Below are 26,120 nucleotides of genomic sequence, written 5' to 3'. Positions count from 1 at the left end.
TTGATTTCTGCTCTGATCTTTATTATTTCTCTTCTCCTGCTAGGTTTAGGCTTTATTTGCTGTTCTTTCTCCAGCTCCTTTAGGTGTAAGGTTAGGTTGTGTATTTGAGACCTTTCTTGTTTCTTGAGAAAGGCTTGTACTGCTATATACTTTCCTCTCAGGACTGCCTTTGCTGCATCCCAAAGGTTTTGAACAGTTGTGTTTTCATTTTCATCGGTTTCCATGAATTTTTTTAATTCTTCTTTAATTTCCTGGTTGACCCATTCATTCTTTAGTAGGATGCTCTTTAGCCTCCATGTATTTGAGTTCTTTCCGACTTTTCTCTTGTGATTGAGTTCTGGTTTCAAAGCATTGTGGTCTGAAAATATGCAGGGAATGATCCCAATCTTTTGGTACCGGTTGAGACCTGATTTGTGACCTAGGATGTGATCAATTCTGGAGAATGTTCCATGGGCACTAGAGAAGAATGTGTATTCCGTTGCTTTGGGATGGAATGTTCTGAATATGTCTGTAAAGTCCATTTGGTCCTGTGTTTCATTTAAAGTCTTTATTTCCTTGTTGATCTTTTGCTTAGATGATCTGTCCATTTCAATGAGGGGGGTGTTAAAGTCGCCCACTATTATTGTATTGTTGTCAATGTGTTTCTTTGCTTTTGTTATTAATTGCCTTATATAATTGGCTGCTCCCACGTTAGGGGCATAGATTTTTACAATTGTTAGATCTTCTTGTTGGATAGACCCTTTAGGTAGGATATAGTGTCCTTCTTCATCTCTTATTACAGTCTTTGTTTTAAAATCTAATTTGTCTGATATAAGGATTGCCACCCCAGCTTTCTTTTGGTGTCCATTAGCATGGTAAATGGTTTTCCACCCCCTCACTTGCAATCTGGGGGTTTCTTTGGGTCTAAAATGAGTCTCTTGCAGACAGCATATCGATGGGTCTTGTTTGTTAATCCAATCTGATAGCCTGTGTCTTTTGATTGGGGCATCGAGCCCATTTACATTCAGGGTAACTATTGAAAGGTATGAATTTAGTGCCATTGTATTGCCTGTAAGGTGACTGTTACTGTATATTGTCTGTGTTCCTTTCTGGTCTATGCTGCTTTTAGGCTCTCTTCTTGCTTAGAGGACCTCTTTCAATATTTCTTGTAGGGCTGGTTTTGTGTTTGCAAATTCCTTTAGTTTTTGTTTGTCCTGGAAGCTTTTTATCTCTCCTTCTATTTTCAATGACAGCTTAGCTGGATATAGTATTCTTGGCTGCGTATTTTTCTCGTTTAGTGCTCTGAAGATATCATGCCAGTTCTTTCTGGCCTGCCAGGTCTCTGTGGATAGGTCTGTTGCCAATCTAATGTTTCTACCATTGTAGGTTACATATCTCTTCTCCCGAGCTGCTTTCAGGATTTTCTCTTTGTGTCTGAGACTCGTAAGTTTTACTATTAGATGTCGGGGTGTTGACCTATTTTTATTGATTTTGAGAGGGGTTCCCTGTGCCTCTTGGATTTTGATGCCTGTTTCCTTCCCCACATTAGGGAAGTTCTCTGCTATAATTTGCTCCAATATACCTTCTGCCCCCCTCTCTCTCTCTTCTTCTTCTGGGATCCCAATTATTCTAATGTTGTTTCGTCTTATCGTATCGCTTATCTCTCGAATTCTGCCCTCGTGATCCTGTAGTTGTTTATCTCTCTTTTTCTCAGCCTCTTTATTTTCCATCATTTGGTGTTCTATATCGCTGATTCTTTCTTCTGCCTCATTTATCCTAGCAGTTAGTGCCCCCATTTTTGTTTGCACCTCATTAATAGCCTTTTTGATTTCAACTTGGTTAGATTTTAGTTCTTTTATTTCTCCAGAAAGGATTTCTCTAATAACTTCCACACTTTTTTCAAGCCCAGCTAGTATCTTTAAAGTCATGATTCTGAACTCTAGGTCTGACATCGTACTAATGTCAGTATTGAGTAGGTCCCTGGCAGATGGGACTACCTCTTGTTCTTTTTGCTGAGGTGATTTTTTTCGTCTTGTCATTTTGTCCAGAGGAGAACAGATGAATGAGAGAACAGAATGCTCACAGGTTAACAACGTCTCCAGCAAATATACTCTATACAAATCAGAAAAGACCTGAAACCAGGGGACAAGAAAGGGAAAGAAGAGAAAAAAAAATGAAAAAGAAAAAGATAAAAACAAACAAAAAAAAACAGAATATGATCAAATATGATCAGGCTAGTGCATAGATCAGTGCCACACCCTAGCTTTTGGGCATATTTTGGTCTGTTAGAAGAAAGTGCCTGCTAAAATTTTAAAGGAAGAAAGACATATATGTACAAAATAAGGGTTGATACAATGAAGGGATGGCAGATGACTGTAAAGAGGAAAATTATAAAAGATTTTATAAAAGGAATTGATAAGAAGTTGTTTTTAAAAAGAAAGAAGAGGATTTAAAAAGAAAAAGAAAAATGAAAAAAAGAAATAGAAAAGGGAGAGATTGTGATCAGGCAGGAGACTAGAACAAAGCCATATACTAGTGATTTAGGGTATATTTTGATCTGTTAGAAGAAATTGTATCTCAAAATTTTAAAGAGAGAACAACTTATATATATATGCCAAAAATAAGGGTAACTACTATGAAGGGATAAAAATATGACTCTAAAAATGAAAAATAAAAAATGTTTTTTTAAAAAAGGGATCGATAAGATGTTGTTTGAAAAAGGGAAAAAGAAAAATTAAAAAAAAAACAGTTAAAAAATTAACTTTGAAAAACAAATGAATTATGGTAAAAAAGCCATGAATTCTATGTGCAGTATTCCCCTAGCGCTGGAGTTCTCCCGTTCTCCTTGATCGGTAAACTTGGTCTTGGCTTGCTGGCTGTTCGTGCTGATCTTCTGGGGGAGGGGCCTGTTGCTGTGGTTCCCAAATGTCTTTGCCGGAGGCGGAATTGCCCCGCCCTTGTCGGTCAGGGCTAAGCAAGCTGCTCGGGTTTGCTCTCAGGAGCTTTTGTTCCCTGCAAGCTCTCGGTACAGCTTTGGAGGACCAGGGTGAAAATGGTGGCCTCCCAATCTCCACCCGGAGGAGCCGAGAACTCGGGGCCCCGCTCCTCGGTGCGCCCCCAGAGAAAAGCAGTCACTCCCGTGTCCCCGGTCTCCGGCCGCACTCCGTGCTCACCCGGCCTGTGACCGAGCGTTTCTATCTCTGGCACCCGACCCCGTGTGGAGTCTCCAAACCCAGCAGATCCCTGCGGTGCGCTCCCGCACCGCTCCTCCCGGGGGAGGGAGGGGAGTCTCCCCGGCTCTGCCGCTTGTTGGGTCCCTGCTGGAGGAGCAGTGGCCCGACTGGGCCGCGGATCACAGTTTATGGCCACCCCGAGCTGAGAGCCCGCGCCTCGGCTCCGTCTCTGTAGCCGGCTTCCCCGCTCCGATCCCTGGGAGCTCTGCCGCACTCAGGCTCCCCCGGTCTTTCTGTGACCCCGAGGGTCCTGAGACCACACTGTCCCGCGAGGGTCCCACCCCCCGCTTAGCCACTGCAGCGACGTCCCTCAGCGGCGCCGACTTCCAAAAGTTCCGATTTTGTGCTCCGCGGCTCTAGCACTTGCCAGAAGCGGCCGACGGAGGCCCCCTCCCCCGCCGTCTATCCTCCCGAACATCGCCTCGGATTCACTTCTCCGCACATCCTACCTTCCAGAAAGTGGTGGCTTTTCTGTTCAAAGTGTTGTTACTATTCTTCTCTTCGATCTCCTGTTGAGTTCGTAGGTGTTCAGAATGGTTTGATCCCTATTCAGCTGAATTCCTGAGACCAGACTAAATCCAGGTCTCCTACTCCTCCGCCATCTTGCTCTGCCCCCGAGTTTGGTAAGTTCTTAACAGATTTTGGATACTAGCCCTTTATCCAATATGTCATTTGCAAATATCTAGGTTGCCTTTTAGTTTTGTTGTTTCCTTCACTGTGCCGAAGCTTTTCATCTTGATGAAGTCCCAATAGTTCATTTTTGCTTTTGTTTCCCTTGCCCCTGGAGATGTGTCAAGTAAGACATTGCTTTGGCCAAGGTCACAGCGGTTGCTGTCTCTATTCTCTAGGATTTTGATGGTTTCCTATGTCACATTTAGGTTTTTCATCCATTTTGAATTAATTTCTGTGTATGGTGTAAGAAAGTGGTCCAGTTTCATTCTTCTGTATGTGGCTGTCCAGTTTTCCTAACACCATTTGTTGAAGACACTGTCTTTTTTTCCACTGGATATTCTTTCCTGCTTTGTCAAAGATTAGTTGACCATAGAGTTGTGACCATCAGTGGTGTTTCTGAAAAGACCTGCCCACCACAGAACAATGAAGGTACTTTATTCAAATACTGCTTTGCGCTACCCAGGAAAGAGATAAGAAGTTTTCCGAGAAACTTCCAGGAAACAGTGACACTGGGTTTTGGAGAAAGCATCATTCCTGACGCAGATAATCTTTGTGGGGCCTCTTGTAAAGGCATGATCATGAAAGATTATATAAGCTGTTGCTCGTTACAGCCGGAGCCGCCTCTCTCCCTAGCCCTGAGTCTCAGAAGAGAACAGCACATCAAGGGACCAAGGTATTCTTAGAATAGATGAAATTCCTAATAAATTACTTTGTTTAGATTTTACAGTTTCCTGTTGTAGGAAGCTTCACAAATTTGTTTCAGGAAATCAATTCTCAAGAATAACACAGGTTGGCAAAGAGAATGTGGAGGGCTGAATTTAGCATGCTTTGGCACAAAATTCAAGGACTTCGTCCTTTAAAAATTATTCTTTATTTGATTCTTTTGTATCACTGAATATCTTGGGTTTGTTTTCAATTGCCAAGTTGTTTTACATTCTTCACGGATAAGTGATTATGAACAGAATACCTGGCAAGACACCCTGATCAACAGTTTACATTTGTAATAAGAAAAAAAAAACCCTACTTCTTTATTTATGGCATAATCCCCAAACCAAGGCTGTTCTAGTCCAGTTAGATACAAGGGCATAGCTTTAAATTGCTAAAGCAAAGATTTGTTCCATCTTAAGAAAACAGAGAACCAGTAGAGGAACTCATCTTTTCAATTTGATTGGATTCCTGCTTCCTTGCTACACGATTTCCTTCCTCTTAGACTTGTGAGTCCTTGAATGGGGCATGGTCACATGGAACAACCATGAATTTAATTTTAGAGACATAATAGGAGAAAGTTCATCTAGAAGTTTTAGGTCTGGTCAAGAGATTGATCTCATTTATCTCTTGAATTTTATAGAATTAAAGGGGCTGTAGGCTTTTGTCCTACTTGATGCTTCCCTCATATGTGGAGTAAACAAAGGATGTGTCTAACTGCTGCCAAGTTGGTCAAACATATTTCCTGTTGATTGACTTTGGTCTTGACTTGATTACCACTGCAGTACACATATTTGCTTGTTTTCCTGCATTTGTTTTCATCTGTTTAAAAAAAACAGGCTTTTCTGTATACTTTTAAAGAAGGAATCTTGATCAAGTGCTTGTATGGAAATGGAATGAGGGATACAAGCTGAAGAAAGCCACTTACTATGATCAGAATGGTTATAAAAATGTTTAAACACTCCAAACAGAAGAACCTGCCATACGTATAAGGAATTTAGTTTCGGCTCTAAAAAATATTTACACCCATTTTAAGTGGCAAAGTCAGTAGCAACTGACCATGGAACCATGAAACAGAAAATTATTCCCTCTTAAAATTTTACAGGCTGCTCTGTAAAAATACAGTTGGGATCTGACTTGAAATTAACCTGGCACCAACAAAACCAATCTTTCCAATGACTTTCATAGTGGGGATCACATACAGGGCTCAGAGGTCCAAAGAAAACCAGAGGGTAGCTCGTTCAAGCCAGAAATCCAGAGTGGGTGCTATCCTCCCAAATGGCTACTGCAGCTTGTATGTTTAGTGCATGTTTATATGAATTACCAACACTTATTGGAGAAGAGGAAATCGTTTGTTGTGTATATTCACTAAGAAGATTAGGTCGGACACTATGTGGAAGGAAAATAATAGCAGAACGTTACTCCTTTTGCTCCTTAATACAATGGGGTATTCAGAAATGTTCTGTTTGAAAAAAAATGTGGAGGAAATCATGGTTTCCTAGAAGGGCAACGTTCTGTTTGTTTAATGGAGATGTCAGAGTAGTCTCTGAGAATACTCCCTTGTCTGAGGGCTGGTACAAAGGGGACACTGCATTTTCAGAGCAGGGACGGTGCCAGCATGAGGTGAAACCTTTTCTTTAATTAACTGATGGAATGGAGCAGGAGTCCCCTGTTGGGCAGTGTATCAAAGCTATTTCCCTCTTAAGTTCGTAAGAAACAAGTCCCAGATATTCTTCCAATTTCGTTCCCTTTATAAACATGTAGAGCCCCAAAATGACAAAATTATCCTTATGAAGCAATAAACCTAGGTATGTGCCTTCCAAGATTAACGTTATTATGAAGACAAATTGGACACCAGCTAGGAGGTAGATCAAGCATCTGCAGTGGTAAATAGTCAAAAACCCAAGATTTTTGGCTGTTGGACCTGGAGGCAGAACCATCAGAAAATCATTCTGGTAGTAATGTTTGGTGAGACCACAGTTCATCTAAGAAACTGACTGATGAGGGGTAACCCCAGTGCCCTGGTTCATCTCAATGCTGGGGGCGGATCCTGGATTGGAATGCTTTGATCAAAATCCCAGTTGAAACTTTTTCTCCATAAAAGGGGCAGACTGGCTTCCACTGAGTTATTTTTACACACTCACCTTACCTGTGTACGACTTGATGTGGTTTTCTTTATAAACAGTCCCTAATATATTATGGGATACAGAAGACCATAAATAGAGCTAGAGAAAGGTAGAATTACATATAAGAAGCATGAAAGAAAATGGCCTAATTTTACAAAGTCCGATAAAAGTAGAGCTGTCTGGAGAAATGCAGGGAAATGGGTGGAACATGGCCATCAGCAACTCGGTGCCCTTGACTTACCATGACGATCCCTCCCGACTGCTCTGCGGTGCACATGCTCATGATTGGTGCCATGCCAATGGTGGTCCCTTGGAAATAAACCCCACTGGGAAATTAAAAAAAAAAAAAAAAAAAAACAACTTTCTTAAGTTAATATAGAATGAGGACATTTCCTAACATTTGAAATTCTTTTGGCCATTCTTGCATTCCAACAAGAAGAGCAAGCGTACATGCAAAAATGAAGAGAGCCACGTGGGGTGTGTTTACAGGTGATTTGTGTCCTTAGTTCCTCTCAGATGTATTTTGCATTGTGGTCCCATAATCCTTTCAGATTTTTTTTGCAAGACTCAGACCATGACCAGTCATGACCTCTGTACTTATGAGTGGTATCCTGCCTATTTCCTACGGATTGGAGGGTGCTGCTCCTTTGAAACATCTGCTGATGGAAGTGCTGGGAAGAGTCACAGAGAATCCCTGGTAACTAAATGAAATGCACGTGGTGGTTTACTAGACTTTCTGTTGTAGCTGAATTTTGTTTTCCTGTGTAACATTACAATTAGGCCAGAAACCCAAACTCTTTCAAGTGTCTTGCTAAATTAGCTGGCAAAAATGAAGTCGGCAGAAAAATGACTGATCCTCTGGAACCAGTGCAGGATAAGCACCCACCCCAGGAGGATGCCTCTGCACCCCGGGAGGAAGGTTCTGGTAGGGGATGTTGTGGCTTAGGTGCAGGCTTTCCCCTATGTGGATTCTTAACCTGATCAATGAGTCTAATGATGTGAAGCCCTGTTTAATGCAAGTGATGTAAATTTGACCCTCATGCATTAAAAATTAAACATTGTTCGTATTTGTTGAATCTCCTTTAAGGGAATCTCCTTTAAATGACTTACTCATGTTATCTTGGCCATGTACCTACATAGATTATATATATGCTGTTTGAGAAGTTAGTTATTTTGACAGTGTTCAACTGAACAAAAGGGAGTTAAGTATATATAAAACCTTATCTGTGTATATATGCATATATATCAATCCATCCATTCCATCCTGTCAAACTCACATGTACAGTAGTTGGGGTTACAGATTTTATATTTACATCTATATAGACCATTTTAACAGATATAATTATATATGTATATAAAGTTATATAAGAGGCTAATTTATTTCCACATGTTCAAGTTGGACAGACTCCATTTGGGAAAAAAAAATAAGACAAAACATTCTGACTCAAAATATCTAAAATGTCCTTTGAGTAGTTCAGGATTAATCAATGCATAAAATATGAGGCAACCCCAAATATCCAAGGCAGGGAAGAAAACCAAACAACCCTGTGAAAATAGCCAAAGTAAATTATCAGGGAATGCCAGCAGCCTTAGTTCATATGTAGACATTTTCTAAAGTGAGGATGGGGTTAGAATGGTTTTTAACTTTCTATAATTTTTTAAAAGATTTTATTTATTTATTTGATAGAGAGAGCACATACACAAACAGGGGGAGGGGCAGAGGGAGAGAGAGAAGCAGACTCTCTGCTGAGCAGGGAGCGGGCTCCATCCCAGGCTCCTGAGATCATGGCCTGAGCCAACAGCAGATGCTTAACTGACTGAGCCACCCAGGCGTGCCCCACCTTTCTATAAATTTTTAAGAAACTAGATATAATTTTCCAAAGAAAAAAGTCTCTGACCCCGAATCTTTCAATTCAGTGAAATGAGCTACATGAGAACATAAGACTAATAGCATAAACTGTTTAAGGGTCTTAATAAAAAGTTTGTCACTTGGGGAAAATCTACTCCTTACCAATTTAGATTATGATAAGAATTTTTTTCTTTTATTTAATTATTTAATTAATTAATTTATTTATTTTAAAGATTTTATTTATTTATTTGAGAGAGAGAGAATGAGAGACAGAGAGCACGAGAGGGAAGAGGGTCAGAGGGAGAAGCAGACTCCCTGCCGAGCAGGGAGCCCGATGTGGGACTCGATCCCGGGACTCCAGGATCATGACCTGAGCCGGAGGCAGTCGCTTAACCAACTGAGCCACCCAGGTGCCCAAGAGTTTTTTTCTTTTAAATATAAAGGTGTTTGAATATCTTCCCAATATGTTATAGCTGCGCTTTCCCTCATTTTATTATCTTCATGACACAGTGCTATTGTTGCCTTCTCCCAGAGGACCAGGGACTCCCGAGAGCAGGGAGGCTTATAGTGCTGGCCATCGTTATGTTCAAAGCACCTAAAACATAGTTGCTTCCTGACTGGTGCTCAATACACACTGATTGAAAGAATGCAGACTGCTAGGGTCCTCTGATCTAGAAAACCAGAGTCACAGCGAAACAGGAGGAGGAATGAACATTTCCTTTCTCCAGGCATCTGGCAATAATCATCCTAATGCATCATCTTCACATCTTGCATAAACATTTTTCACTAGTAGTGAAAGAAAATGAGCTTTTTTTTTTAAATAGCCTACTCGGGACAATTTTGTATCAAGACAAAGATTAGAAAAATTTGCATAGAGGAAAATGTTCAGGTGATGGAAAAAGAAAATAAGACATCTCTTAGAGGGACAGGTTTCCTCGGGAGTTCAAAGGGAGACTTTCCCAATAGAACCCCAGTTCCGTCAGGATGGCACGTGTTCCCCACTGATGTGGGCTGGGAAACAGCCCTGTACAAGTCAGTGTGGTCTGCAGAGAGGTGTGCAGCTTTGGTGACTGCCAGGTGAAGCTAAGAAGGAGAAGGGGCTGCTGAGGTCGCTCTTTCTTTAAGCAAAGGAGAGACAGTGAACCCCCATACCTGATAAGCTGGGCATTGTCATGCGATTTGCGGGGCAGAAGCTTCATCTTTCTCCAATCCAGAAATTCATGGAGGCTTGTGAACGGGTCCTGACTTATAGAGCATTTGTCGATGTCATTCCACACCTCCACGCCCACCAGCACTATCCGAATGTTCAGTGGTCTGTAAAACTGACGAAGACAGGCACCCTCTGGGGATCACATTCATGAGAGCTTATAATGCAGAGTAGAACATATTTGCATGTTTTGAACTTCACTGACACAGGTGAGAAAAATATCTCTGTGCTCCCTTGTTCCTGTGGCATTAGAATTTAAGAAATATTTGCAGTGTCTGATGCAAAGTGATATGTTAACTGGGTTTCCATTGTTGTTGACTGGTTAGACACCGAAGTTAATAGGCTTTTTGATGTCTGCCCTTATTTGTAGGGAAGCACACATTTCACATGGTTCACTGGTGTTTTAAAATGTGCATATAGATGTGTACTATCTCTAAAGTAGTTACATTATACCCAAAGACTGCCAGTTAATAACTACTGCAGGAAAAACAATGAGGGAATTAGGATCTTTCACTCTGCCAAGGACAATAATTTGTTTCTTTAAAGCAAAATGTTCTACCTAGGAGTTACTGAAAATGAATTTGTATTAATTTTTCAGCAAAGACTCAGACTTGGCTGATGCTATCACGTTACGTTGCTTATAATCAACCTAGAAGGTTTTAATTAAATGCACAAATCAATATCTTTCAGAATAATAAAGGCATACGCAGAACCCTTCTTCTGGAACTTAAATAAGCATTTTCCTCACAGCCAGAAGTTAGCTCACCAGCGGCATCATGGGAAGGATCTTCTAAAGGAAGTTCCTCTTTTATAGGCTTGTGAAATCAAGCTTCAGGTATACTACCAAAGCATCTTCTCACTGCCATTCTGTCTCCTATCTTTATATACTCCTGACTTCAACCTACAACCCTTTCTCCACAAGCAGATCATCCTGGGGCAGAAGTAGGAAGAGCAGCTCTTCTAATGGCTGAGGGATAGTCTAGTCCGGGACAAGATGATTGGTCAGAGCAGAGGGAGGAACTACCCATTGCCTCCAACTACCTTGCTGCCCGCCATGTGCATTATGACAAGGAGGTGGCTCTGTGCTCAGGGCCCAGGGGGTAAGGACATGGGATCACCTGGCTGGCTATAAAATCTTCCAGTGCCCATGATGGGTGAGGCGGTACACAATGGGCAGTGGGAAAGTCCTCACTTTCTGATACTCCAGGTAGCCAAGGAGAAAGATGTGGCTGATGGTAGCAGCCAAAGTCAAGCTCCAGATGTGAGCAGGTCCCATTTTTATGCTACACGCATCTGGGTCAATAAGTAACAAAAGTCACAGAGGCTCCTGATTGGATGGTTAAGCCCCATTCCAATGTGGTGAGTTAGTGGGCAACACACTCCCCAAGTCTCAGCATCTGACCCCTGTCCTGACCCACAGGAGGCAGGCTCATCGCTTTCCCTGCTGATCTCCCCTCAGTATCTGCTGAGCATTAGGTTAGCCCAAGAGTATGACTGGAACGCACACTACATCACAGAACGTAAGCTGGCTCAGCGGTCCCACTGGGCTTCAGGCAGATAACAATTACAGGCATTACATTAATAAGTTAATGACACAATTCTCTGACCTAAATGCTGCCCAACAGCTTTTTAATCAAGAATTGCTTGGTCTGTCGTATGGACTTGCAAGCTCCCAGCGCAGGCTTCCCGGGCAGAATGAGGTTCCTGGACTCTTCTGGAACTCTGACTGCCCATGTCTGGCCACTGCCCTTTGACCAGGAGACCACACTTCCCACTGTGTTAGGCACAGAGGTAACAGTGATCAGGAGGCAGAAACGTTGGAGCTCCAGTGCCGATGTCCACACCAGCTCACCAAGCCATAACCTCAGAGCCAGATGCCCCATGCAGGCTTCATGTTGTCATCTGTGAAGGGGGCACTGAGTTTGCCTCCAACAAGGGTTCTATGGAAGGGGTAACTAAGGTCTGTACAGCACGGTCCCTCAGAGCTGGCTTTGGTGCTTGCCAACCAAGGGGCTTTTCATGAAATGATGGGTTATAATTTCCGTCTGTTAGCTCACTCGGGTCACATCCTTGCAACAGACTTCACACGTCAGTATGTAATGCACGCTCCTTCCGCTCCCAACTGGTGCCACTGAACAACGGTCCCGCCAGCTACTCCGGCTGAGTCATCAGACGTGACCCCTGTCCTGCCCGCTGGGGGCCTTCTTCCAGGCTGCGGATGGCTGATAACAATAACCACAGCGGACCCTCAGTGAGCCTCTCCTACACCCAAGGCACGGTGCCGAGGACTTGCCACGCTGCAGCTCTGTTAGTCTGCACCCCAGTCCAATGAGGCCGAGAACTAGCATTATTCCCATTTTGTCCTCAGGGACGCTGAGCTATGGAGGGATCAGGCAACCGCTCGAGGCATGACTGGCGTGGCTGGGATGTGGATGCAGGCAGCCCGGCCCCAGCACCCAGGTCTTAAACCACTAAGTAGCACAGCCCCTCCTGTGCAAGTGCTCAGACTCCTTGCCAAGAGGACCCGCTGTGACCCCAGGCCCAGAGAGAAGCTGGACAGGAGCCTGGCAGCTGCCTGTCTGTCCATGCACCCCAGAACATGGGGGTGTGCAGCCCGAGAGCTGTGGCATCGATTCACCCATGAACACAGTGGCAACAGGCATTTGCTTGGCTCTTACTGTATGCTAGGCTTGGCACTGGCCAAGGATTAGGATGCCCTTGCCCTTGGCTCCCAAATGCTCAGAGGTCAGCAAGAGGCTCAAGGCTGGGGACACTGAGCCCTTGTAACAGTTCACTCCAACAGAGTGAACTACCAAGAAAGGGTGCAAACAGGAAGTTCATGGGGTGCTGTGCTGCGGGCTCAAGGAAGCCTTTCTGGAAGAAGTGGATCTGAAAAAAAATGGGTGGGAGCAAAGAGAAGACCTGGTGGGGTCCAACATGAGAACTTGCACCCTTCAGGCAACCAGCTCAGGAGAGGAGGAAAGAAGACTCCCACAAGCAGGAAAACACCCGAAGAAATTAAATGCACAGAAGATGAGCCCTTTCAGAAGTAGGTCACGAGGGTCTGCGCCAGCAAATCTGCCGCTGGTGCTAACTTCTTAATGGATACGAAGCGGGACAGGTAGGAGGTGAAAGGTTAAAGAGGCAAAGCTTGGGTGATCACACACCTCCACTGCTCCACCCTGCAGGTGACTCAGGACCTGGGGAGCGCCTCTTAGTTCCTAGACACAGGCTTTACCTCCAGCTATGGGCATCAGACCTGCTTTCCGTGTTTTACTTACAGGGGGAGTTTCCTGGATGCTTCAGAATGTCACTTTTGTACTCAATGACTTCCTGGTCTTTCAGTCTGGAATGTCCTTCTCCCTCTTCCCTTCAGGCCAACCCAGCCAGCCAAGCAGGTATTAATTTAGAATGGCCAAGGAAAGCCAAGATTTCTGCAAATGAGGAAGTTGCCACTGGAACCATCATTGTTTTGGGGCCGAGACATGCCCACTTGGAAAGGGGCAAAGCTGAACTTTTGAACACCTGCCAGAGCCCAGGGCTCATCATCAGTTAGCAGACTTGGATGCACAGAGCATCTGGAGGAGCCTGGGTACCCCCAGCACAGTCTTCAGGGTCTGCCTGGGGTGGCCGCATATGTGTGCTCAGCAATTCAGCTCTCTCCCGGCCAGAAACACAAGAACAGCCAGGCTGGCAAACTCCATGGAGTCTGTCAGGTCTTTTCTGAGGTATGTGGTTCTTTAATTACCAGGGCGAGTTATTAACAACCCACTGATTGCCAAGGTACCCGGGCAGCAATGCCTTTGAAAGCTTCCAGGTGACTCCAACGTGCAGGCAAGTGTGAGAGCCTTCAGCCCCAGACAGCCTGATAGCTCTGTTCTGCAGGTGTGCTGCAGAAGGGCAGGTGCTCCGACAGCTTCACCCTCTTCTTGTGAAGAGGTAACGTAAAGAGTGTTGCTGAGCTGCTACTCCCAGACCAGACTTCTGGGGTTTCCTGCAGGTCTGGATCACCTTTGCCAAGGGTGAGCTCCCAATCTCCTCATTCTCGGTGAGCAATTTTCCAACAGCTGACTGGACCGATTTCCGGGTCTCAGGACCGTGGACCCGTGTGTGTCACTTATAAATGACCGCCTGCCCTCAGGGGGGCTGTGGACAGAACCCAGGGAGACCTGGGAAAAAGCCCCCTTGGGAGTTCTCCGGAGGGTCAGATGCATCCTATTGGGGTTCTGGCTCTAACTGGGGAACCTGAGACCCTCTCACACTGAAACTCTGGCCAGAAGAGAGCCTGGAGGGAGATGTAGCCCAAGGCCACCGCAGTCCAGACAGCGTGCGTGGGTTGGCCTCTCCCGGAGCTGCTCCAAACCGGGAATTCTGCGCTCAGAGGAAAGGGGAAGTCCGTGTTCCAGCCCAGCACCAGAACCTGGTCTGCCTGCCAAGTCAGCCGAGGTGTGTTCCATTCCCTCCACCTCATTTCTAAACATTTACATGCTTTGAGTGATTTAATTATCCGAAAAAGAACTTACCTTGTCAACGTGATTAGCGATCTCTATTAATCGCTGCTTAACTTTTTCCAGATCTTTTCCTTGCCTCTGAAACTTAATAATTTTAAATGTCAGCATTAATAACGGCAAGAATATCAATCACATCTCATCTTCCCAGCTCCTGGAAACGTGAAGTCTTGAGCTCCACAAACCACCCGGGACCCTCCACGGTTTGTAGTGAAACAAATTCCCATCCTGACGAGTAATTTCCCTGTCTGGGGACTTTCTGAAACTCCCTGAAATTTGCCCAAGCCAAGTGCTCAGAAGACAGTAACTTCTGTGATTTTTCCAGCCTCATAAATGATGGAGGCCATGACATGTTTTGGCAGAGAAAACAGACAAAGAGAAGGCAGTCCAAAGCCATTTTTCATATCATCAACTTGATTTTAACTTCCTCAGAAATTTCCTTTATATTTGTTTCTAAAAATTAAACAGCAAAAGTAATAGGAGCTCATGGCACCAAGTCAAACAGCACAGAGAAGGGAGAAACATTAATGAGCCCGCCTTCTCCCCTCTAATCTGACCGTCCTGCATGGGAACTGTTCTCTGAGCAACTGTCAAGCTGGTTTCATTCATAGGTGTCAGGAGGGTGAGTTCACAAGAAAAGGTCACCTAATTCATAACATGGAGTGGAGGCAAGGAATGAACGCAGAGAAGATCATCTAAAAACAGGGAATTGGAAACTAATTAAAGAGAAAACTAACCTAGCATCAAAGCAGATTTCAGAAGGTAGGGTTTTTCTGCTATGTCTCCGCACGCAGCCTGGATTCTTCGATTCATTTTGGGTCAGGACGTATCAGACAATTTTACATGAAACTTTCCCCCCAAATGTGTCAATACATTCTAAAGCCATCTGCCATTTCCCCCAAATAATTCCTTTTGGAGAGCTTAGCTACAGAGTAGATCTGCTTTTCCTGCAGTCCTGGCTTTTTATTTTGTAATATCAAATACATTTGCAATATTTTATGCTCTCTAATACCAGAAAACCACTTTTTTCAGTGGGTTGTTTACAATGCTTTTAAGGGTTCATAGAAAATGAAGTTAATCAGAGCAAGTAATAACTTGCTAAATATTTTCTTTTCCGTATTTTTTTTTTTTTAACCCACTATACCAAGAAGTTTGAAAAAGTTCTTACCTCCCGGTTGTCTGCTACGATAACCAGCTCTACGTACTTGGTCATCTTGAGGGTGTCTCTTTTATGCTGCCAAAAGTAAACATGGATTTAATTTCTTTTCACACCTCTCCAGGGCTTCCAGAAGACTGTCTGTGTCTCTGGACCCAAGCACTTTGCCTAAGGGGAGACTATCCTCACCACCACCACCAGCAGCCCCACCTCTGTTCCCTCTAGACGTTCACTTCCAACCCCAATGACCTCTGTCAAACCTTCTCCACATGGGTGACCGGTTTCCCTTTCCATATGGGAAATCCTTAAAGAGGAATCCTGCCTGCTGAATCGCCGACCGTGGGATCAGAACGAGTCCAGATCATTATAAATGAAACATGCACATACACAAGCAAAACCAAAGCATTGTCTGGAACAGGAGCAGGCTGATGGGCTGCATGTAGCACAGAGGAAGATCCCTACAGAAGGTGATGGAATTCAGTGTCTTAAGTGTGTTGCTTTCCCCTTTACGGTCGAGTGTTGGGATAAAAGAAAAGTGAAAGAGAATATATTTTGAGGCAGAACTGCATGATCCTTCTGGGGGAACACTAAGTAGTCCTCTTCAGGCGGCTTATTTCTTGTGGCTGAAAAATCTAGTTAGAAGCAAAGGACAATAGTGGTCTGGAGAACAGGGAACAGCCAAGCTGATACGTGGAACAGAGTCAGGCGAAGAGGAGGTGCTAGGAGTAAAACCAGAAAGAAACAAAAGAGAATAGAAAGAAACAGTGTCAAGAAAAAATAAAAAGACTAAACTATATGCCACTGAGCAGGGGACTGAGGGGAGGAGTGAAATAGTTGAAAGGAATAAGGAAACGGTACATCAAGGGGTAGGGACGGAGAAGATGCAGAACTCCCTCTGAAATAAAGGCAGCCTCTGAAGTGGGTTACATTTTAATCAAGTTTCCTCAAAAAACATTTGCACTCTTCCATGAATTACTGGGAGAATCCCAAAGGCATTTTTAGGAGAAAAAGAGCAATTCATGGAGGGTGGTCTCAAAAAGCAAACATTAAAAACGAAAAACAAAGCCTTCTGTTTCTGCAATAAAACGCTGTTGGAGGAAACGGGGGCTGAGGTGGGCTTGGTCCTTGCAGCCGATGGGCTGGTTTCCGCGTTAGAGACACTGCTCCACGTATAAAACTCTCACGCTCTAACCACGCTTTCAGACAAAAGCAAAAATGACCTAGGCATGCTTTGAATCAGCTTTCCAGTCACATAATCCTGAGGGAAACATCTTTTATAAGACAAATCCCCATCAGTCCGGGATCTTCCAAACAGATTTTTACAAGAAAAATGTTTGTATCATAGCAGTGTTCCTGCTCGCCGCCCAGCTGTGCTGATTCATGAATTTAGGGATCCCTCAAGAAATCTGGAAACCTTATGGAGAAGGGAAAAATAAAGCACCAGGAAAGGTATAATTTCTCATACTTTTACAATGTTACAAGAAAAAAAAAGTCAAGGTTGGTGACTACGTGCTACAGGCGTGCTTCCTGGTGATAACTATGTACTCATAAAGGAAAAAAGATCAACCCCAGTGGTACCCACCGGTGTCCCCAGAACAAGCCACCTTTGGAGGGGTGAAGATCTTGCCCCTTTTCCTTCTCGAGGTGTGAAAGAAGCAGATGGCTCTCTCTGTCCCCCGCCCCACAACTTCCCGATTAACCACGAACAGATTCAGCTAATCATACTAAAGAGCATAGAGCTCTGTGACAGAAAAAAACCTAATTAATATCCCCTTGAAAACCCCACAGAAAGGGCCTTGGCTGTTTAGATGTTTACACCTTTCAGACCACGAAGGGTGAAATAAATGACCGGGGGATTTTTCCAAGTGGCCTTGGATCATCATTTAGAAAATACACAATTCCAGATAATGAAAACAAACACATGAACACAATTTTCCTGTCTCTGCAGTTTTCAGAGAAGTCCAAATTTTCTCATGAATTCAGAGAAATGCAAGCTCAGAGAGAAGCCTAACCACATAATAATAAAAAGCCATGGGGGAGGGGCCAGCTCATGGCCACGAACATTCATTCTTCCATCATCGGCACACAGAGAGGCTTAAATTACCTCCACATGACTTCGACCTATCTGGGCTGTCCGGTTAAAAAAAAAACTCATATTTAAAATTTTTGATATGAAGAGCAACATTTGAAACTGGTGGCTTGATTGAATTTTCATTTTTTGGGTTATAAACAAAAGCCCTTCCCCAAACAGATAGGAACGTTAGCCTCTGAGAATGGCCCAAGAGTCTCCGTTCCAAGGTGGAGACCGAGGCGTTCTCTGAGTCTTGTTCAAGAGGGAACCAGTTCCTGGGCCTCCCGAAGTCATCACAGCCAAGTTCCCAGAGACAGAATATCCCCTGACATGCTGCAACAAGAACTCTGGCACGGGGGACTTAACCCAACCCAACTCAAGTCAGAAAAGCAAGATGAGGGTTTCAATAAACGCTTATCATACCTCCTCCCTCATCTGGGCCAGACTATGTGTCTATCATTTACTCACCCCACAAATATCTACTGTCACTCTCTCTGTGACTCGGCACTAGGTCGAGTGCTGGGGATAGAGGGATGGACAAGAAACCCAAGGTCCCAGGCTCATGAGGCTCGCACTCTGGGAGGGGTTAGGAGACAGGGTGACAATAAAGAATCAATGAAAAAAATCTTAGCCTGTAAAAGGGGCAAAACAATAGACATAAACAGCGTTCTGCAAGGAGGATAAAGATGGGCGTGTGTGACGAAGACAGCTACGACCCGAGGATGAGAAGTAGGTATGTGTGCAGGGAACAGTGTTCAGATAGATGGAATAGCCACAGCAGAAGTTCTGAGGCTGGGAGACCATGGAGAGTCGTGGCAACAGGCAGGATGGCTGCATGGTCTAGAGCGGGAGGGAGGAGTGTGCATGAGCCTCGGACGGGGCAAGGAGGCTGAAGGATCATCTAGTGACCTGAGAGCACCAGGGAGCCCCTGCACGGGAGCTTTTAAAAATAGCCCTCTGGCCGCTGGGAGAATGGATTATGGGAAGATAGTAGCAGAAGCCAGGAGTGCAGGTGATTGCTGGTGACGGTTTGAGACATGAACCATGGAGATCGGCAAAGGGATTCCATTTGGGTGTGATGCAACCATCAACAAAAGAACAATAACAATGAAGCCAGGGCCCACGTTTCCGTGGGTGGCAAGATTAGCAAATTAAATAAATCCAAAGTTTGGTTTGATCTTCCTCTGAGTGAAAAAGCGTTGTTGTTTGCTCACAAGAGGCTCAGTGCCTGGACTCTGAGGCCACTTTATGAATATTTATGAGCTGAGCCCCGGTCCCTACTTTGCCAGGTCTTCTCCACCATCCTGACACTGGCTTGTGTGGGCGTGTGAAGCACACTGATCACACCTGCGTGGGATACAGCCCCTGGGGCCTGGCTGATTCTTGGGCTGCACAAGCAACCCGAAAGAGACAGCTGGAGGAAGGGGCTCCGTCTGACAGAATGAACGTTAATAGGGACAAATGCAAAATACTGAAGTTGAGTCCACAAAGCCAGTGGCACCAGGGAGATCTGTTATTTATTTATCCAGAATCTTAATGGACTTAAGTCTCAATAGGAATCCACACCTGGAGATTTTGGAGCCTCAGCTCACATGGAGGGAGGCTCAGAGCTCAGGGCCAAAGAGGCCATCACTCTGCCTCTGTTGTCTACCAGCAAGATCTAGGAAGGAGCAACCAAGGCAGTGAGAACGGTTGATACGGTCTCTCAGAGGAGGTGTGGACAGCAGATGATTATGTCAGAGAGGTGTTCGGTAGGCCTGCTATAATTAGCGGGGTCACATGGCTGTGGCCAGTTCCCGATGTTCAGCGCTCAGGCTCTGCACCACCATTACGTGTCTTCTACCAAACAGGAGGGGCTGCCTAGAAATCAAAAGCCGTAGACCGGCCCATTTCAGAACAGCTATGGGGGCGCCTGGGTGGCTCAGCTGGTTAAGCGACTGCCTTCGGCTCAGGTCATGATCCTGGAGTCCCGGGATTGAGTCCCACATCGGGCTCCCTGCTCAGCAGGGAGTCTGCTTCTCCCTCTGACCCTCTTCCCTCTCGTGCTCTCTATCTCTCATTCTCTCTCTCTCAAATAAATAAAATCTTAAAAAAAAAAAAAGAACAGCTATGTTTGAGGACACACAACGGTGTCCCCTGACCAGCTCAGCAGCCTGAGCCCACATGGCCTCCTACAGGAAGTACTGCCTTTCACATTTGACTCATAATCACCCACACTAACGGAGGGGAGCGATAGCACAGATGATCCCCAGAGAAAGGATGATTCAAACATAATTCACATTTGCCTTTGGAATGCATTATGTGATTTTTCTCCCGTAGCAGATTTCCCAAGCCTTCGCCTATAGCTGGCTCAGGCCAGTGTTAGAATTAGTCTGCGTTCTCGCCTGGCTCCTGGATGGAGAGGGAAGGAGTGTGGTGAGTCGCAGGGCAGCAGAGTGGCTGGGGCTCCGCGGGCCGGACTCGGGGAACCTGCAGAGGCGGGATTGGACTACAAAGCCATATGACTGCAGGCACCCTTCCAGAGCGACTTGGGTTCTCACTAAAATCTAACGTAGAGCCTTGTAAAAATGGCAAACAATAGCTCAAGCCTGTATTATTGCCCGAGCATACCCCGAGTGCTGATTTATTCCTGCTACTCTGTGAAGGGAAACGCACATATCTGCAGAAAAATCTCAGCCTGCAAACCAGTCTTTGCACTGGTTAACACTTAGCGGGGGCAGAAGAAGCTCGTGGAAGGCCGGTATGGCTGCCTCATTGCATAAACAAGAGGAGCTAGCTGCAGTTCCACTGATTTTTTTTTTTTTTTTGAGTATAAAATCAGGTGGTGGGAGTGAGCAGGTAAGCTGCACATAACGTGAACATGTCTCTTTCATGTTCACTGGAGACACTACCCCAAACCACATGGTCTCCAATTCCAATCCCCAAGTCGTTGCCTTACTCGAAAATTACGTTTTGTATCATTTTCATTATGTAGATGTACTTTATGTCATATTTCCTCTTCCACTAAAACAATCACAACTATTTCTAGAGAAAAATGTTGAGGGCGGAGCTGTTGCCTTCCTTTTTTTAAAGGTTCGTTTGCACTGCAATGTGCATTATTAACAAAACAACATTGTTATTCACGTTTTGCTCTCTCCTCTACAAGTCAGAATGACTGGAAATTACGGTGCCAAGCACAGTTCTAGAGAGCCAGAAGCTTAGTTAAAGAACTAAAATATGGCTGGCAAGTAGAGACCGAGCCCGTACTTCTACATGAAATGGCAAACGTATTTGGATGTCATTTAAACTGTCACGTTACGAATCTCACAACATGGGTAACGTGTATTCAACAAGGTGCTCAAAGCAAAAGCGCCTTAAAAACAAAATGCCAATGTTCTCCTTGTTTATGACTGGAAAAGCTACAGCTTAATCACTTCTTCTCAGAGGTCTGGAATTGAAGGCAAGAGAGTATTTCAAGAGTAAAATAAACATGCCCTGGGACCACAGAGGCGGGTCTTTGTGATTCCAACTCTTCAATCTGTCACTCTAAAATGGGGGGGATGGGGGTGAAAGGCAGGATGGAAACTCTTTGGAGCTGCTGTTCACTGCGGGTGTGTGGGGGGGATTTTTCAAGCTCTGCTCCCTGGGTCTCCCCTCCTGAGTATCAGTGTCAAGGTGGGTCACCGTCCCAGACGGGGGTTCTTCCTCTTCCGTGTGATGGGGAAGGGCAAAGAGGTGGCAAGCCCCTGCCATAGAAAATCTTGTGAGCATAATAAGAAGTAGAGGACAATAGGGTCACAGAGGCAGAACACCAGATCAAGAAGAATGAACGAAATGAAAACGAAGGTTAGAGGAACACAATTCACAGGTGTGAGGGAAATTTTACAAATGAGAAGAAATCATTTAGGATCACGTTTCCCGTTGGAACTCAGAATAAAAATGATGAGGAATGAACAAAGAGGAATAATATATATGCAGTGTTGAATGTTAAGCAGCGGAACACTCCAAGTCAGGAAAGAGAAAATGTGCTGTCTTTTAAGTGGAACCTTGAAGAACATGTCCCTAGACCCCCCAATGTTAGCACAGCTGACATCGTATCTGTGAAATCCTGATTTCTTGTCAACAGAGGAACAGGAAAGCCAGAGATAAAAATCAGGAAATTGTTGGGAATTTCCTATCTGGTTGTACTCACTGAAAGTTAGGGCCCCCAGCCAAATGTGGCTACCCTTACTCCTTTTGAAGAGTGTTCTGCTGCAGGGCGCCTGGGTGGCTCAGTCGTTAAGCGTCTGCCTTCGGCTCAGGTCATGGTCCCAGGGTCCTGGGATCGAGCCCCGCATCGGGCTCCCTGCTCGGCGGGAAACCTGCTTCTTTCGCTCCCTCTGCCCCCCCCCACTCATTCTCTCTCTCTCTCTCTCTCTCTCTCTCTCTCTCTTTCACTCACTTTCTCTCTCAAATAAATAAAATCATTAAAAAAACAAAAGAGTGTTCTGCTGCGGCCTGTGGTGCCCACATAATACTGGACATAAAAGGGTCAGGCAGCCATCTGGGGTGGAGGTTTCATGATATTGCACCAGAGGGTATTGGGGCCCCTGTGTTTCTGCCTGCTTAGCAGGGAGGGAGATCTGTGGCCCCGACTCCATCAGGTAATGATTCTTCCCACTTTGAAGCAGAAGGAGAGACCTTTGATGAGCAGAGCCAGGAGCAGGTGGCCAGAAAACACAGGAGTGCTTGGACCATCTCGGGAAGGAAGGAAGGACAGGCATGGGCAGCATGGACCGGGGTAAGCAACACTCCTTAGCCACACTGCATGGCCAACAATCTGTTCACCTCTGCACAGGCATGCAGGCATATACTGGGGATGCTATGCAAATCAGAACAAAAACCCTAACTGTAAAACAGACTTGCCAATGAAGAAGGCTCCATATTGTCTTTCTCCTCCTGAGGAAGGAGAGCTGCCCAAAGGTAGGTGAGGGTCCATTCTCGTCTTATTTATCATCATGGGTGCAGTGGTGGGGTGCAACCCTGGGTCTAGGCCCACAGTAGCTTTTCACTGACGACATAATGAATGGTAATTTTCTGGCCTCTGAGTCAGACTTTACCCAGTGTAGGTTAATGAATCTGAGGCTGACATTTGCCAAACAATGATGGAGGTTTCAGTATTTGGTGATGCTCTGCATACATGGTAGCAACCACTCGATAAACTGGGGGACTCCAACCTCAGACACAACAACCAGATGGCAAAATTGCTCCAGATGCACTAGCCCTGGGCGCTCCTGGCTACAGTCCCCACTCCCCAGATTCATGACCTTGATCTCCCCCCTACCCTTCTTGCCCACATCTGGGAGGGGGGCAGGAGCCTGTTCCCTGCAGCGAGCGCAGACGTGCTGTACTGTGATTCACAGGATCCCCAGGTGCCCTTCAGGTTCTCCACCGGGAAGAGCTTGTATGTGTTCGTTTCATTTTTCATTGGTTCCAAGATATAGGTGTTATTTTCAAATGTAATAAGTCCCCTGTTGAAAAAGAAATAAGAAAAAATATATAATCTTAAGGGTAGTTTCTTGTTTATGGCCAAGGCTCTGTTCTTAACGAGAGAAGAAATACAAGGAGAAAAGCCAATTTATTTATAGTCTCAGGTTTTAATTGGGAAGGACATTTCTGAGCCATACGTTTGCATGGATTCATCTTGCAAATGTTTTGGAAAACAAGTCTGGGAAATGCTTTGTCTCAAATATTTTATGGTAAAGAATAGACTGTGTTTAGCCTCTATTTTTTTTTAATTTTGATTTATAATTTTTTTACTTCTCTAAGATATATTTCTGGGAAAAAGAGTTGAGAGATGTTTCATCTGCTTAGAAAGTAACTCTATCTGAATTAGCAGATGTGATTCAGAAGGGAAATCTTTTTCTTTAAAGGAAAATTCTTGCTTGTGAATTATTCAGCCCGATCAGCTATGTTTCCTAAATATTTGAAAGGATTCTGATATCAGGTTGAGTATAAACTTACACTTATTTATGGGAGCTGTGAATAAAGGAAGCAATGTAGATGCACAAAGCATTAGAATGGCTTCTTGAAGGCTGAGCTCTGCCCCCTGTTCTAACTTGGTTAAAGGTGGATCGCTCCTCACAGGAGCCAAGACCACTGGGAGACATCCCAGCCCTGAGGCTGGCAAGGTGGCCTTCAGAGTCTGGCAGTCTGGGTGTAAGGTCCAGCTGTGTGACCTTGACCTCTTTGAACCTTGGTTTCCTTACCTGGAAAATGAGATAATAATACCTAGTTCTCAGGGCTGCTATGTCATCCAGTTAAAACTTTTAGCCCTGTGGAGGCCATAAGTCAGTGCTTAAATGGTAGTTGTCCTCTTTGTTATTAACAAGGGCAGGTCCATGGATTAGGCTTCTGTTAACATGTTACTCCAAATTCCAAATTCCTGACAATTTCAGGAAGGTCTTGTGCTTTGATAACACATCTGCCCACATAGTGGCCATTCATGACTCCCTGATATGAAATACAGCAGTAATATGATAAATATACTTCTGGGAATGACAGTAAGAAAGAAAGAAACCTTTGAAGTAACCAAATTTGGGAATAAAAGTATAAATTCTTTAAAAAAAACCCACAAATTTGCTAAACATTCCACCTTGCAGAGACAGACGGTGGCCTCAGGCCTCGGACCACAGTGCATGTCTGACCTTCTGGTGCAGGACAGGCTGGGTTCCGCTTCCCAGAAATGAGCAGCGCTAACCTAGGGGTGTCAACTTCCTTCAAGTGATAGGGAACATTGGCCAAATGATGGTTTTTGTTTCTCTTTTCCAGTGTGGGACAGGAAAGTGCTTTAATTTAAAAGGCTCTTCTTGATATTGAAAGAAGGATTTTCTTTGGAGAAAGGGCAATTTGAGTAATAGGAAACTGGCAGCTTTAAGACTTCCCACGCAATAATGGAAGCTTCTAGTGACTTCCATTCTTTAGCAAGGCAACCACAATCTCTCCACTAGAGAAATGCATCACATTTTCGTGTGAGATTTATTGCACTGTAAACAGACATGTTGAACATAGTGAACCTTAAGCTTTCTTGAGACATGAGTGCTTTTATACTCTCCTCTGAAAAATTCACATGTATGTATATCTGCAGTATTTTGCAGATAACGTCAGAAGATTCAGGACTATGGATGAGGTCCATGGGCTCCAGTTTTAGGGCAGAAGTTCTAACACATACTTTATATTGCCTCAACCCAAGGATTTGAGTATGCCTTCATCCTTAAGAAATAGCTAAAAAAGTTGGTTGCTCCATTGGTTTTCTTCAGAAAATCTGAGGCTTTTTCCAAAAGATGGACCCTGTGAAATGTTCTTTTGTCATTCATTATTGCTTATTTCAGTCATTCACTCATGCTATGCTTATCGTTCCAAATTTAGCATATGTGCTGCAGAAGCAAGAACCATCCTATGCTTATTGATGGCCCATTTGTAGGTGAATATTTAGTCACTCTTAGATTTTAAAAGAATGATGGAATTTCATTACTCAGATAGTATGGAAGGAAGAGGTTTGAATGAGTCGTATACGTATTTTGAACACAACTGGTGAATAAATACTCGCTACTCAATTCATTGTTATTCAACTGGTTTACTCCACCAGTCCTATGTACTGAAGTTATAGACTAAGGAAAAGAGAAAGATCATGCCCGGGATGCCCGTGCCCCAACTCATGTCTTTGTGTGGCTCCAGTAGATCGTACAGACATGACTGTGGCCATCAATTCTGTTGGGGTGGCTTGTATCTCCTCTTAAAAAGTTCTCTATGAAACAAAACTTAGATTTCTAAGTTTGGAATGGGTAATGGGATTTTTGTTTATTAAAGTTGATTTTAAATAGCCTAAATTAAGAAAGAGTACTTAAAAATGATAGGCCAAGGGAATGCAGAAGACAAACACACTTGGACGGAAAATACGGATTTGCTAAAAAACTGACTTTCCTGCCCTAAAACAAAGATGATACCAACATTTCATTTGATACTGCAACATCTTCTATTTTGCGTTAGGGTTAAGTAAGCTGGACACTCACAGTAAAACATGTCACCAAGTTCTAATCATGAGAAACAAATTACTGAAAAAGTTTTTCTACTTAATGGAAAATTTTTAGAAATTGTTACTTAGTCATAAAAATGTTCTCATATCTCCTTTTTATCTTATAAGTCATCCAAAGGCCAGATGTTGAGAAACTGGGGTGAAGGCTTTCCCTTTGCTCTAAACAATTGGCAGCCTGTAATACAGCTTAATTAAATAATTGCTTTGGACTGTCGTGGGTATAATTAATCATTTAGCCCTAGAGATTGCTGGAAACAACAGTGGACACAAAATTCAAGGATTCAGGGTTTCTGAGATGTAAAATTTTGATGTTCTCACAGCCCTTGTTGGCCCCAAGCTAGATAAGTGAGTGTAATTTATGCTGAATGTTAAAGATGTTTGGTTGTAAACTTGGAGTTGGAAGTGTCTCGGAATATGGAATTTAAATCCAGCAGACTTTGAGGTTGTGGTTCTTTCCCCTTGCCAGAGTGGGGCAGAAAAATGAAGACCTCAGCTACCTTTTCTAGGGGGAGAGTAGGGGGAGAGTAGTAGGGAGAGTAGGAGAGTAGGAGGCAGAGCTGG

General features: G+C 44.2%; 1 protein-coding gene across 1 annotated transcript in view; it reads right to left on the bottom strand.

Moving 5' to 3' along the window:
• Positions 1-26,120, bottom strand: part of ADAM12 (ADAM metallopeptidase domain 12) — a 351,251-nt gene that overhangs the window by 90,774 nt on the left and 234,357 nt on the right. Inside the window, exons 6-10 of the mRNA XM_088020108.1 lie at positions 22,809-22,995; positions 15,448-15,513; positions 14,295-14,366; positions 9,717-9,886; positions 6,957-7,041 (exon numbers count right to left, since the gene is read on the bottom strand). Of these exons, the coding sequence (XP_087876234.1) occupies positions 6,957-7,041; positions 9,717-9,886; positions 14,295-14,366; positions 15,448-15,513; positions 22,809-22,995 (580 nt within the window). The remainder of the gene's footprint in view (positions 1-6,956; positions 7,042-9,716; positions 9,887-14,294; positions 14,367-15,447; positions 15,514-22,808; positions 22,996-26,120) is intronic.

Source organism: Eumetopias jubatus, unplaced genomic scaffold, assembly GCF_037043125.1.
Source record: "Eumetopias jubatus isolate StellerSeaLion01/CBP00866 unplaced genomic scaffold, mEumJub1_p1.0 scaffold_17, whole genome shotgun sequence".
NCBI classification, from domain to species: domain Eukaryota; kingdom Metazoa; phylum Chordata; class Mammalia; order Carnivora; family Otariidae; genus Eumetopias; species Eumetopias jubatus.
The sequence above is the reverse complement of the archived record's forward strand: the minus strand, read 5'-3'. Positions and strand labels throughout refer to the sequence as shown.